The sequence below is a fragment of the Plectropomus leopardus genome, chromosome 15, assembly GCF_026936395.1.
Source record: "Plectropomus leopardus strain MGB_pleo_1.0 chromosome 15, ASM2693639v1, whole genome shotgun sequence".
In the NCBI taxonomy this organism is placed as follows: Eukaryota; Metazoa; Chordata; class Actinopteri; order Perciformes; family Serranidae; genus Plectropomus; species Plectropomus leopardus.
The window spans coordinates 1814395-1829306 of NC_142190.1; the positions used below are offsets into that span (position 1 = coordinate 1814395).

At 41.0% G+C, this 14912-nt stretch overlaps 1 protein-coding gene across 5 annotated transcripts in view; it reads left to right on the forward strand.

The window, feature by feature from the left end:
• Window positions 1-14912, forward strand: part of camkk1a (calcium/calmodulin-dependent protein kinase kinase 1, alpha a) — a 67944-nt gene that overhangs the window by 43584 nt on the left and 9448 nt on the right. For all 5 annotated transcript variants that reach the window (XM_088088694.1, XM_088088697.1, XM_088088695.1 and 2 more), the window contains 11 exons: window positions 770-821; window positions 989-1122; window positions 5152-5188; window positions 5445-5466; window positions 6745-6833; window positions 9062-9261; window positions 11652-11705; window positions 12014-12087; window positions 13053-13140; window positions 13788-13916; window positions 14657-14760. In XM_088088694.1, coding sequence (XP_087944820.1) covers window positions 770-821; window positions 989-1122; window positions 5152-5188; window positions 5445-5466; window positions 6745-6833; window positions 9062-9261; window positions 11652-11705; window positions 12014-12087; window positions 13053-13140; window positions 13788-13916; window positions 14657-14760 — 983 coding nt within the window. The remainder of the gene's footprint in view (window positions 1-769; window positions 822-988; window positions 1123-5151; window positions 5189-5444; window positions 5467-6744; window positions 6834-9061; window positions 9262-11651; window positions 11706-12013; window positions 12088-13052; window positions 13141-13787; window positions 13917-14656; window positions 14761-14912) is intronic.

Below are 14912 nucleotides of genomic sequence, written 5' to 3' on the forward strand. Positions count from 1 at the left end.
AAATAAAACTAAAAACTAAAAGATAAGTTAAAAAATTAATTAAAAGATGAATTAAAAGTTTGTGTCCCGTGTGAAACCAAAGCTCAACTCTGAGTTGTTTTACCCTGCATACATAAATGACATGATGTAACAAACACTTATCCATGTGTCCGCTTTGATTCAGTTATTGTAACTGCACTCTGTTTAATAATTTTGTGTTTTAGGGGACATTTAAAAAATGTCAAGATATATATTGTGTAGCATGAAACAGCCTTAAAATATTGTGATAATATTTTAAAGCCATTATCACACAGCTCTGCCTAAAAAGCCGAGCACCCCTGCACATGCAGTGAGTGTTTTTTACGGTCTCTCTTCTTCTTTTGCGCGCACACGCACGCACACACACACCCACACACACACACACACACACACACACACACACACACACACACACACACACTGAGTTTTCCTTTACAAATGGAAAACGTGCTCTTTTCCACGAAGCGTTCAGTTGCCTCAGATCATCCTGACCTTCTAACAAAGGATAATAACACAGATAATAAACCCGTTGACTTTAAAGCTTTCGTGTTTCTCTCTTTGATGAAGGAACACGTGAGGAAACTGTTGAAGTGACGGTAGTTAAAGCTTCAAGGTGTTTCTGTGTGTCCGTTTTCATTAAAAGTTTTATTTTTTAAGATTTTGTTTCTTTGTGTGCTTTCAGTGGCACTTTTTGGAGCTCTTAATAGAAGCTGTATGTGAAACACTGACATTATTTTTTATTTTCTCACAGGCCATGAAGGTGGTGTCCAAGAAGAAGTTAATGAAGCAGTGCGGTTTTCCACGTAAGTCTCAGGGTTCACGAAATTTAAATTCCAACGGACACATTTCTTCAAACTTTCAGAGGGTTTTCTATTTAGATTAAAGACCAATTAAAAACCGATGAAGACTCATCATGAGCGAATGAGTCGTTGAAATTGTGTGTGTGTTTGGTTTGTTTGGTGGTCTGCAGGTCGCCCTCCTCCGAGGGGGCCCAAGGCAGCCCAGGGAGAGCAGCCCAAAATCCTCGGCCCCCTGGAGAGAGTCTACCAGGAGATCGCCATCCTTAAAAAACTGGATCATGTCAACATCGTGAAGCTGGTGGAGGTGAGACGTCCGTCCTCTGAACTGAACGGGAAACAGTGAATGTTTGCTGCACTCAGAAACTGTCTGTCTGTCTCTCTCTCTCTCTATCTTTATCTGTCTGTCTGTCTGTGTGTCTCTCTGTCTGTCTCTCTCTGTCTGTATGTCTGCCTGTCTGTCTGTCTGTCTCTCTCTATCTCTGTCTGTCTGTGTGTCTCTCTGTGTGTCTCTCTGTCTGTCTGTCTGTCTCTCTCTCTATCTCTATCTGCCTGTCTGTGTCTCTCTCTGTGTGTCTCTCTGTGTCTGTCTGTCTGTCTGTCTGTCTGTCTCTCTCTATCTCTATCTGTGTGTCTCTCTGTCTGTCTGTGTGTCTCTCTGTCTGTCTCTCTCTGTCTGTCTGTCTGTGTCTCTCTCTGTGCCTGTCTGTCTGTCTCTCTCTATCTCTATCTCTGTCTGTCTGTGTGTCTCTCTGTGTCTGTCTGTCTGTCTGTCTCTCTCTATCTCTATCTGTCTGTCTGTGTGTCTCTCTGTGTCTGTCTGTCTGTGTGTCTCTCTGTCTGTATGTCTGCCTGTCTGTCTGTCTGTCTGTCTGTCTGTCTGTCTGTCTGTCTGTCTGTGTCTCTCTCTGTGTGTCTCTCTGTTCCTGTCTGTCTGTCTCTCTCTGTCTGTATGTCTGCCTGTCTGTCTGTGTGTCTCTCTGTGTCTGTCTGTCTGTCTCTCTCTCTCTTATCAGTCTCTATCTATCTATCTCCATCCTTCCTCCCTCTTGTGAATTGGTCACATCAGCTCTGAGTCGATTTTTCTGGACTGATTCTTAATTTGTGGCTTCAGCTCGGTTCAGTAATGCAGTAATTATGCAGTAATGATACAGTAACGATGCAGTAACGATGCAGTAAAGGTGCAGTAATGATGCAGTAATGATTCAGTATAGATTCAGCAATGATGCAGTAATAATGCGGTAAAGATGCAGTTATTATGCAGTCAAGCTGCAGTAATGACTAAATCTGCAGCAATGATACAGTAATTATACAGTCAAAATGCAGTAATGATACAGTGAGGATGCAGTAATGATGCAATAATAATGCAGTAATGATGCAGTAAAGATGTGGTAATGATACAGTATAGATTTAGTAATGATGCAGTAAAGATGCAGTAGTTATGCAGTAAAGATGCAGTAATGATGCAGTGAAAATGCAGTAATGATACAGTAAAGTTGCAGTAAAGATGCAATAATGATACAGTATAGATTTATTAATTATGCAGTCAAGATGCAGTAATGACACAGTAAAGGTGCAGTAATGATGCAATAATGATGCAGTAAAGATGCAGTAATGATGCAGTATAGATTCAGTAATGATGCAGTAAAGATGCAGTAATGATGCAGTATAGATTCAGTAATGATGCAGTAAAGATGCAGTAGTTATGCAGTAAAGATGCAGTAATGATGCAGCAGGAGGCGCTGTGTTTGATGAAAGTCATTTTCATCATATGCGACTTAAACGCGGAGTTCGGAGAACAGGCTGCGCCTCTGCAACTGATTCCAACATAATAACTGCAAAACATAGAGATTGTTATTTTTGTCGTATGAATTGCCAGCACATAATTTGTCGTGGCGGTCGAGCAAAATCGTTTTTTTAGGGCTGATACAGACACTGATTTAAGTACTTCATGTGACCAATAAGCGATATTTCGGATGCACTTACAATAACAATGACAATATTTCTGTCGAAATTTAAAATTTTGGAATTTAAAAAAACTCCAAAACAAAACCTTGTTTAAATGCCTTTACAGATAATCTGCGAAATGCCAAATATCGGCCTTGATAATCGGCCAGGCCGATAATCTGACCCCACACACACCTCCTCGCTCAGCCATGTTTCTACACTTTTCATTTTGTTTATATTTTGAGTTTAAAAGAAGAAAAAATAAAAACTAATAATCATCAACAGGTTTAAATCCACAGCGCTCTTCAGAGCACCTTCCTGCCTCACACTTTGTATTCGTGTCCGGTCGGTGCTGCCGGGAAGCAGCTGTGAGACAGATTTACGCTCCTGAACACCCATCACACCTCTGTCACCGCTCCTTTATCGCGTTTCAGCGACATAAAACCAAACAAATGGCGAGTAGATTCTGATATTCACAGCGAGCCAATGCTCAGAAACTTGGGTCGAGTTGAAGTGACTTGTGAAGACGGATAGATTTTTCTGCGGAGAAGCTTGTTTTTTTTTTTTAAAGACGTGAGTCAAGATGCCCGCCGCCCCCCTGCGATATCATCAGAGTGTTTTTCAGTCTCGGTGCAGATGGCGGGGGCACCGCCGCCATGGTCGGGAGTCAAGCTCAGGGAGTCTGAAAGCTGTCTGGCGCACTCAGGTGTGCAGTGTGCCAGAAATATGGAGTTTTTAAATAAAAGACACACACACACACACACACACACACACACACACACACACACACTGTTTGTCCGCCTTCACTCTCATATGTTGGCAACAGGAAAACCTGTCGTCCTCCTCTCCATCTCTTTCTGTTCATCCGTTTAAACGGGGCGTGCTCGGGTTGGGATCGCATTCATTACGGCTTTCTGTCGGATCCCTGCGAGACCGCGGTGCGGTCCGTCTCATTAGGAAGAGACTTTTGAAACATGAAAGCCGGCGCCAAGTGGAACAGATTAAAACTGATGAAAGTGATATGGTCATTTGTCACAGATGGCTGGGAAGAGGCCGACCTCGTCCTCGCCGAGGCGTGCAGTTGTTATTGAGAGCGGAGGCTTCAAAGGGCCGAGCTCAGTTCATGTAATTTCCCCTTAAACCGAGATCAGGTCCTCTGCGCTGCATTAGTCCACAGCCGCAAATAAGACGAGTGTGTCGCTCTGCACAGAAGCTCATTTTCTGCTCTTACTTATTTTATTTTTTTTACTCAGTGTCTTTTTATTAATATTTAGTCATGCAAATACTGTGTATAATAAATATTATTGGAAAATAATATTACAATATGTGCCCAACAGAGTCCAACAGAGCCCCATCCCCACTGTACCATCCAAAAATACAAGTACATATAAACAAATTCAGTGTGACATGGATAGAGGGTAAGATGCAGAAGAAGTGAGACAAAATTTGACCAAAAAAATGACAAAAATAAAATACATATATAAGATATAATAATAATAACAATAATTACAAAGATTTCAGAAATGATAAAAGGTTTATTAAAATGGAAAAAAATACAAATATTATAATATTACAAAGCTGTAGTATCAGTATCAGTGAAGTCCATTTTTCTTATGTAGTTCATATTTTGTAAACTGTTACCCTCTGGTATCACTTTCATGTAGTACCACAGACGGCCTTTAGGGACAAAAATGTCCACTTCCAAAAACTTGAACAAAAATGGGGGGTTTTGGGGTTAAATGGTTTAATCCACCCCAGTCCTGATCAGTTATTATATGGAAAATAACAAATTTTGTGTGTGTATTTTCATAAAAAAATAGTGACATCATGTAATCTAACTGGCATTTAAAGGGTTAATATCCTTTTGACCAGGACAAGTTGATTGAAAGATTTAACCCCAAAAAAGGTTGGAAAAAAATTATTAAACTGTAATATTTTTATAGCAGTTTTTGGAAGGGGACATTTTTGTCCTCAGTGGCTTTAAAGTTTTTGAAGTTTTTGAAACCGTCATTTTTCATATGGAAAATATACCGTATATATATTTTTTCCATAAAAAACAACAGTGGCATCACGTAATCAAACCGACATTTAAAGGGTTAAAATCCCCCTAAAAAATGTTTAAATATTTTGTAGTTTTTGATCAGGACTGAAGTTTAATAAAATATTTAAAAAGTTTGCATCGATTAAGTATTTCTGAGTCTGATTTTTATGAGCACAAAGAAAAGGTCAAAAGTGAATTTTTAACAGTTTTTTAAAAACACGGCTTCTTTCTGTGACTCTTAATGAAGGAGAAAATACTTTTTAATGATCCTGACAAGAATTATTACATGATGGGTTTTATGTTTTTTGGTGGAAAGTCTAAATTATGCTGCTTGTGTTCTTGTTGCAGGTGCTGGACGATCCGGCCGAGGACAACCTTCACATGGGTACGTAGACCGAATTTCCTTCGCCCTACTTCTCGCCCTCCGTCAGCCTTTGGCTCTCGGCACATATGCCACCAACAAGTGTTGATATAAGTTATTCAGATCGTCTCGTGCTGCCTTCGGGGCTCACACATAATGCAGGAATCTTCCATCAGCGGTGCCAGGTCGCAGTTCGAGCGACACGTCAAACTCTTTGTGATGTGGTGAGCCGGATGAATGAATGACCGAATAACGTCTTCCTGTCTCCTCTCTCTGACAGTGTTTGAGCTGATGCGTAAGGGGTGAGTACAGACCATGTCCTTTTTATTTTAATAATTCACATCTCTTCCTCCTCCACCTTCACCTCCTCCTCCTCCTCCTCCTCCTCCTCCTCCTCCTCCTTCACCTTCACCTCCTCCTCCTCCTCCTCCTCCACCTTCACCTCCTCCTCCTCCTCCTCCTCCTCCTCCACCTTCACCTCCTCCTCCTCCTCCTCCTCCTCCTCCTCCTCTGCAGCGTTCTCCTTCAGTACTCGGGCTGTTTGCTCCATCTAAGCTTCAAAGGGATTCGTAATGTTCTTAGGTTTTCACAGTTATTACCTGCGGCAGTAATCCGCGTAAATGTTTCACGTCCTGATGCGCGAGCTGCTCCTTCCTACACGCCACAGAACAAATTGTGATGATCTAATGATCTGAGACCTTTTGTTATGATACGGGAGCGGGGGGGAGAGGGGGGGCGGGATCGTTTCACACAGGGGGCATAAATAAGTCATGTACACCTTTTGGTTTATTTGTTAACACCTTCATAATGAGACAGTGTTTGCTCTCTTGTTGCCCCCGAAGGAAAAATAACAGACAGCTGATTAATACAGATGTTATTAATATGCCGTCTGTTTATCAGAAAAATAACTGTTTTTATGCGGTTTTATTTCGTTTTTCACGCTCGGCTATCGTTGACACAGAGGCTTTACGTTTTCAGGTTGTCCGTCCGTCTGTCTCGTGAGAGCGATGTCTAAAGAAGGCTTTGAAGGAATTTCTTAAATTCTGGCACAAACGCTCAAGTGAACTCATCAGATTTTGGTGGTCATAGGTCAAAGATCAAGGTCACTGTAACCTTGTTTGTCTCATTCTTATATATCCAATATTTAAAAAAAAGTGGCACAAACATCCAAGCAGACTCCAGGATAAACTGATTAGAATTTGGTGGTCAAAGGTCAAGGTCTCTGTGACCTTGTCTTTCTCATTCATGTGAACACAGTATCTGAGAACACCTTGAGGGATTTTTTTTTCTTACATTTAGCACAAACGTCCACTTGGACTCAATGATGAAGTGATTAGAATTTGGTGTCGGACAAGTCGACTCTGCAGCGGGCTGTCTGACATATCCACGCACTCGAGCGGGCTGTCTGACATGTCTCCGCGCTGGAGCGGGCCCTACAGTGATGGTTGATCTGAATATCGTGTTAATGATGATGCAACTGATGAACATAATTTGTGGATTTACGTGTGTGTGTGTGTGTTATATGTGTGTGTGTGTGTGTGTGTGTGTGTGTGTGTGTGTGTGTGTGTGTGTGTGTGTAGTCCTGTGATGGAGGTACCCTCAGACAACCCTCTGTCAGAGGAGCAGGCCCGGTTATACTTCAGAGACGTCATCCTGGGCATAGAGTACCGTAAGTTTCTTGCACAGAACAAGTCTATCAAACACATTTTTTAAGTAAAACTAATTACTGCATCTTTAGCTGTTACTTATCTGCTGATTCACTCCCACTGAAAGTGCCAAATGCAGTTTTGGGTTGTTTCTAGTGGCAAGAAAAGCACCAGATATTCCATTTCTAAAAATATTCCTCTTTATGCACCTGTTGTGATACTCAAACCGTGAAAGCAGAAACATTTGGAGCGTGTCTCACTACGCATAAAACAATAACTGATATAGCAGCATTTTCCTTTTTTTCTTCTTCAAATTGTGTTTATTGGTTTTATTGTTCATTTGGTAAGAAAAGAACAAACATTCACCAACCCCATCCCTGCCATCCCAAATAACATCTTTTTCAGTAAAAGGAACAATCTAGACAAACACATTTCAATTATAGATTAAAAAATATAAATAAAAAATAACTAAAAAGCATAAATAATAATAGAAAATAAATGAATACATAATAATAATAATAACAATAATCTAGTGGTCATAGTCATAGTATTAAAAACAATGATAATGACACCAATATTATGTAAAATCCAGAAAGACCATAATAATCACACAAAAAATATTATTATTATCAAATTTTTATTTTTACAATTATTACACTAAAATAATAATATTGCCTTCGTATTTCACAATAAAAGATAAAAAAACAGTGCAACTACTAACTATGACATTTGTAATATCTTCTGAGAACCATAATTAGTCTAATTTCCAGTTATCGATGGTCGTTCAGTCGGTCATTGACGTCGTGTTTTTTTAATATGAGTATTATTTTTATTGTTAATGATGTTTAATTGCCTGGGCTTTCAAAATGTCAAGTGCCTCATGTTTTAAGTCCTCCTCAGACGACAAGGCTCCACTTATCCAATCAGAGAAGTGTCCAGGGCTTTAAGAGTCGAGGCTTAGACATGAACTGAACTTTCAGTGTTAGATAAACCTCAATCCACGGTCTTCACATCATTATTATTAAGCTCACAGTCATACAGAGATAGACTTTTTCTTTTCTAGCTTTTTCTTAAACAGAAATGTGTATATTTCAGTGAACACATGCTGACGGAGGGGGAATGCCCAGAGTGGTTACCTTGCAGCCTGTTTCACTGCTGCCGGCTGCTTTCACTCAATACTGGAACAGTTACAAATTTGTTGATACTATTAGTTACTATTAAGACACAAAACACAGGAAAAAGAGTCCAGGTTAAAAAATACCAGGTTTACCCTTTAAACCCTTAGAGCCTGCTGTAATTTTTTTTTTTTTTTTTAAAAGGCACTTTTCAAAAATCATATTATACATAAATATGATTTTCTACTTTTATTAAATTAATTTTGTAACCAACATTAGTCCTAATCATAAATATAAAATAATCATTACTTTTCAGAATTTCAACCCATTAAATTTTTGTCATGATGCCACTATTTTTGTTTTTGTTGTTTGTTTTCTTTCAAAATATTAAATGCAAAGTAGATTTTTCACAGTCTGGGATATGTCAATATGTCAGTGATCAGCAGCTACATTGACTGTGACAGGTCACCTAGTGGAAATAGCATGTATTTCCTCCATATGCCAAATATGGTCAAAATGACCTCATCAGGTGGAAAATAGTCAAAATGACAAATTCAGAGTCAAAAGCCCAGAATGACACCCAGAAATAATACAAGTCCTGTTTTTCTGCTCTGATGGCTGTGGGATCAAAAATGTCAGTTTGAATGGGTTTCAATGGAGCATTTTTGGACCTGAACAGTCTGAATGTAACTATTTAGTTTCCACAGTGTATTTTAGACTTATTGTAGGAGCTGAGCTGCAAACTCACTGATTACACTCAAATACACAATCTGGACTACATTTAGGACACATGCATGAACACAGCTAAAATTATCAAAAGATGAAGAAAAGCACATAAAATGCATCAAACAGTCCCTAAGGGGTTAATGGTGTTTCCTAACTGTCTGTATTGCACCGTCTTCTTCATGACAAAGTGAAGCGAGACAGTAAAAAACAAATGAGCCAGTGTCCATGAAGTGTGTTGTTTAAATTTGGAGAAAAAATTAAAACTAAAATAGATAAAAGTCTAAACTTGTACAGAGGATCAACCTTAAAAAGTCCAGATATTCTGTAACGGTTGTTTTAGCCTCACTGCTGGTCAGGGTTAAAAAAAGTCATCTGGTTGTTGTCTGTCTGACACTTCCTTTTATTCTCAGTGCACTACCAGAAGATCGTCCACCGGGACATCAAGCCCTCTAACTTGCTGCTGGGGGACGATGGCCACGTGAAGATCGCAGACTTTGGGGTCAGCAACCAGTTTGAGGGCAACGATGCTCTGCTGTCCGGCACCGCCGGCACTCCTGCATTCATGGCACCAGAAACCCTCTCAGACACACGGAAGAGCTTCAGCGGAAAAGTGAGTGAACTCTTTATTCATTCAGCGAGCGTCTCTGAGTTTAAGCTCCGGTGGTTACAGCGGCCGCAGACTAAGCCTAAACCTCGTGATCTGAAAATGAGGACCATTAAACCCAGATGAGCTTTCAGACCTTTGGCGGCCTGCTAATCCAAGGAGCGAATTGTCATCATCAGTCTGACCCCCGGTGCGTCCGCTGCTATTAAAAACCAGGCAGACAGTAATACTGCTGAGAACAGCACCATGACCACAGTCAGAAAATGGATAATAAGGTTTATGTGCCTGATATTGATTTAGATAACCAGCCGCTGGATTGATTAGCAACTTCTTTTACAGGAAATCCACATACAAAACAATTAATCACAATCCTTAATTTTTAAATAACAATGCAGAGAAATGACTGACTGACTAATTCCTTCATAATTCTTGTAGTATGTTAGTTAAAGGTAAAAAACTGCAGTGCTGTGGTTAATGTCAGATTAGAGGTGAGCAAAGTTAGATAACACAGAGATTTCTGTGGCAAAATCCCAGCTGGAAAATCGGTGATGGCTCAGTGAAAAGCACTCAGTAAAATATGGCTCGGTAAAAAACAAAATGTTTTGGTGGCACAATCCTAGTTGGAAAAACAAGAATGGCTCTGTATTAAATGAAATGTTTTGGTGGCACAATCCCAGCGGTAAAGCAGTGATGGCTCGGTTAAAAACAATATATTTTGGTGGCGCGGTCCTCGCTGGAAAAACTGTATCCTTTGGGAAAAAGCGGTAAAAATCTCCCTTGTTTTGGTGCAGAAGCTCTGCTCGATGTCTCGTTAATAAACCACTGAAAAGTCTTGATCGGTAGCCTACAGCTTTGCAGCCGTCTCACCTTGACGTGGACCTTGCATGTCCAAAAATGAGCGGCCAGAATATAATATTTGATTGCAGACAAAACAGATCTAAGAGCCATTAAAGTGCGTGAGCACATATATGCTGTCTCAGTGGTCCCTTTTTCTCTGTTTACTCTCCAGCTCAAGCTGTGCTAAAAACTTTTTTTTTAATGTTTTAAATCTGCAATGCAATATTCAATATCTGACACTCACATGTCGGTGTCAGTGGCACATCAGGCCATTACAACGTGTTAGTCATAGAGTGAGGTGACAAATGTCTGAGGCGCCGTGAGAGGCTGCGCCGGTTCAGAGGGCTAGTTTCATCATTTCATATCTATCAGGGGAAGGACGGATTCCCAGGAGAGAGCTTTTCACGCAGGGCGAGACAGGACAAAGAGCCTGATGGATCGCTGCAGTGCCTCCTGATCGCACACATCCATCACCAAGCTGTCTGACGCTGGACCTCTCCCAAAAAATGACCTTAAAATGTCCCATAAATCACTGAAGGCAGTTTGCATTGATTTAGGTCTCTGTGTTTGTTTGTGCAAGGTTTCGGGGATGCTCAAGTTGCTTTACCTGCAGCTTTAGCAAAAATGACAGGAAGCAAGTCGCAGCAGCCCCATACATGCACCATGCAGATTTAACATGTTTCAAGGATTTTAGGACCTTTTCAAGGATTTTAGGACATTTTTAGGGCTATAGGACATTTCTAGGATTTTGCACATTTTAAGGATTTTAGGAAATTTCTAGAATTTCTGGATGTCTAGGATTTTAGTATGCTTTCAGGATTTTAACGGGTTTCTATGATTTTTCGACTTTGTTGGATTTTAGGACATTTCTAGGATTTTCATACATGAAAAATACAAGGATCCTTGTATTTTTCATACATGAAAAGTACAAGGATTTTAGAATATATGTCGAGGATTTCAGGGTATTTCAAGGATTTTAGGACAGCCAGAATTTTTGGACTTGTCTAAGATTTCAGGACGCATTTCTCAGATTTTTAGGCATTTGGATTTTGAACATTTCAAGATTTTAACAAGTTTCTGTGATTTTGGACTTTGCTTAGATTTTCATTCATTTCAAGGATTTTAGGATGTTTCCAGGATGTTAGGACATTTTTAGAATTTAAGCACATTTCTGGGATTTCAGGACATTTTGGACATTTCTAAGATTTGATGATGAATCTAGGATATTTTGACATTTCTGGGATTTTTAGTACCTTTTCTGGATTTGGAACATTTCAAGATTTTAACAAATCGCTATGATTTTGGACTTTCCTTGGATTTTAGGACGTTTCTAGGATTTTTATACATTTCAAGGATTTTAGGATGTTTCCAAGATGTTAGGACATTGCTAGGATTTTAGGTAATTTCTGGGATTTTTGGACATGTCTAAAATTTTAGGATGGATCTAGGATCTTTGGACATTTCCAGGATTTTAACATGTTTCTAGGATTTCAGGGCATTGCTTGTTTTTCAGTCTGTTTGCCATGATGTTGTATTTAATGTCACTCACTCTCTTCCAGGCGCTGGACGTGTGGGCCATGGGAGTCACTCTCTACTGTTTCATCTTCGGGAAGGCAAGTCTGCACATTTTCTGTCTCTGGGTCAACAAAAGGAAGCAGTAAATGCTGTGTTCGTTTCACAGACTCCCATGCTTGTTAACAGCAGCCAGTGGCTCTTCACTAGGAGCACATCCATCACCAGATTTTTATAATAGTTACAGCAGATTTCTAGTGGCATCTTCAAAAAAAAAAAGCTGTTGGGTGATTTCCTGCTGCTGTTATTTGTCCTAGTTGTCTGTAGGGATACAGGCTTTCTCTGGCACAGCAGTAATTCAATGTACCCTGCTTGTTTTTCTCACCGTCTTCCCTCTGTCCACCTGCAGTGCCCGTTTATTGACGAGTACATATTGGCTTTGCACAATAAGATAAGGACCAAGCTTGTGGATTTCCCAGAAATGTAAGTCCATCTCCTGTGTCCTTCCTTCTCCTTCACTTTATTAAAAGAGATAGCAGCGATGTTCCAGCACACGGCAGCAGTCTTCGTCTTTGCTATCTCCTCATCTGCCTCTCAGCTGCAAAACCATTTTCTTTTTTTTTTCCACTTGCAAAAATATGAATAGCTCGGCCCAGCAGCCAGTACCAGCACACAGTAAATGCCACCTGTATGTGTTAAAAACAAGCACTGAAAAAGCAAACAGGCCTGGACACATACGAACCGCCGTGCTTCCCCTATCTGCACTCAACATGCAAAACAGAGAGAGGACGGGTGACAGGAGGCCAGGAAGAGGCTGGCAGTGGTGATAGACTGAGGGAACGCACTGATGAAGTGTAAACGCAGCGCATGTAAAGGGGCTATAAGTGGCTGTTTGAGTGTGTGTAAGGCCGGGGGTGTCATATTGTTAATGATAAGTGTCTAATTCGCCCTACGAGCTCCAGAGACTCCGTGACTGTGGGGAGAGCTCGTTTATTAAACCTCCGCCTCCTCCTAAACAGACTATCACATCACCTAATGGAATCATCTCCGCTCTGCACCGATCAATGACAGTTAGCAGCGCCCTGACGGCAGCGTTATAATGTAGGCGTAGTCCATCTCATGTTGCCATTATGATCACAGTCTGAGCTGACAGAAACTCATTTCAGTCAAAACTAAACTTTTTTTCTATTGCAATGTGATATTTTGGAGATATGGCTCCTCTCTGCCCTTCCACAGACTCACGTGGAAAGCCAAAGGTGGAGGGAACGCACCTCTCTGCCCTCCACATGCATACAAGGAAAGCCTGATAGTGCAACACGCATCACAAGTTAGCATCAGTGACTGAGGCCACGTTTAGACGACAACGGCATTAAAAACAGAAACGTCTTTCCTTTCAACGAAACAACATTTCTGAATGTCATTAATTAATGAATCTGTGTTTCCTTCAGACCAAAGATCAGTGAGGAGCTGCGGACTCTGATCTTGCTGATGCTGGACAAGAACCCAGACACCCGGATCACCATCCCTGACATCAAGGTAAGACCGGTTGGAGTCACTTATTGTTCAGGAAGACGGGTAGCTGGAGCACGATCATAACGGGGGTTTTCTGTCCTGTGATTGGCTCAGGAGCCTCTGACCTCACTGAGGTGCGTGCAGTAGAGCTCATTTGACGTGCTGTGGCTCAAGGGCATGATGAGACCTGTTAGTCCCTGTGGAGGACTGCGATAGAGAACTGAGTCAGTGATGCAGGGACAGGTTGAGGACCAACTGTGGACAGGTGTCAGTCCCCACTGTATTTCCAGGACATGATCTAATCATGTGGCAGTGAGTCATTTTGTCCCCAGAGACTCCGATTGTGTGGAGAACAGATAATTGGGCATAACCTCATTCACAAACACATCTCGTACTTTATAAAAGCTGCAGCCTAAAACCTTTTAATCCTGTGAAATCTGAGCAGTTTGGTTTGATTTCTTAGAAAAACATTTTAAAAAAAAGCAACTTAAGAAGAAATTACCCCCCAAAATTGCAAAAAAAAAAAAAAAGGTAAAACTTCCCTACAAATTAGAAAAATAAATGGTTTTAAACGAAGAACGCAGCCAAAAAAATCAAAAACTGAAGAATGAAATGCTCCAAACAGTCCCTAACAGTTAAAGACATGTCATCATATGTGGTGTGTGTTTTAGATGGACCAGTGGGTGACCCAGGGAGGCACCGACCCCCTGCCTCTGGAGGAGGAGCACTGCTCTGCGGTGGAGGTGACGGAGGAGGACATCCAGAACTCGGTCAAGTTTGTCCCGAGCCTCTCTGCAGTGGTAAGAAGCCCTGAGTGTCCTCACACTGTTCAGCGAGCACTCCTGTGTCAAATTGATGCACTTACACTCATCATTTCCCAGAGAGCTGAAGCTCTAAGAGGAGCTGCTCCCCAAAAACTGCAATCCTCTAAATCACAACTGGGACAAAATACAGAAACATAGTGATTTCCCGCTGACAGCCTGGACTTTTAAAGCTTTTCTCTTCTGTTGACCCCAATTTTATCCAATTTGTACAAAGCAGGGAGGTAAAAACTGTTCACATAAACCAGTGATGCTCAACTTACTGACCCTGGGCCAAATCTTGCCCCTGATAGGCTCCCTGGTGGCCCCCCAACCATTTTCTAATTCACAATAAAATAAAGTGATTCACACCGTAAATTGTTTTTATACTTTTAGTCTCCATAAGGTGTCAGAGTGAATAAAACAGCATTAAAATAGAGCTTGTTGATCAAGAAAAGTGCCAGTGGAGGATCCCCCACACCCCGACAGAGGACACAGATAAGACCCTAATGTCCTAATATCCTTGAAACTACAAAACCCAAAAACATCCTAAAATTCCAGAAACGTGCTTAAGTCAGAGAAATCATCTAAATTCATGAAATGTCATAAAATCTTAGAAATTCCTCAGTTTTCTTTCAAGGCTTTGTTTTGTGCTTCCACCTCTATAAATAAAGTTCTTGCTTGTCTGCAGAGCTTTGGCACCTTGTTTTTGTAACTGTGGTGTGTTTGTGATGTTTCAGATTTTGGTTCGAGCCATGCTGAGGAAGCGCTCCTTCAGTAACCCCTTTGAGTGTCCGAGCAGGAGAGAGGAGCGCTCCATGTCTGCACCGGGCAGCCTGCTCATGTAAGATCACACGCCAGCTGCTCACAGTCATTTAGGGGCCACAGGGACAGTTCGGATGTTTCAAACAGGTTTATATGAGTTTCTCATCCACAGTCGGTGTTTTTCCTACAGAGCGTGATGGTCGGCACGCCCCGATTTTAGAGAACCAGGTT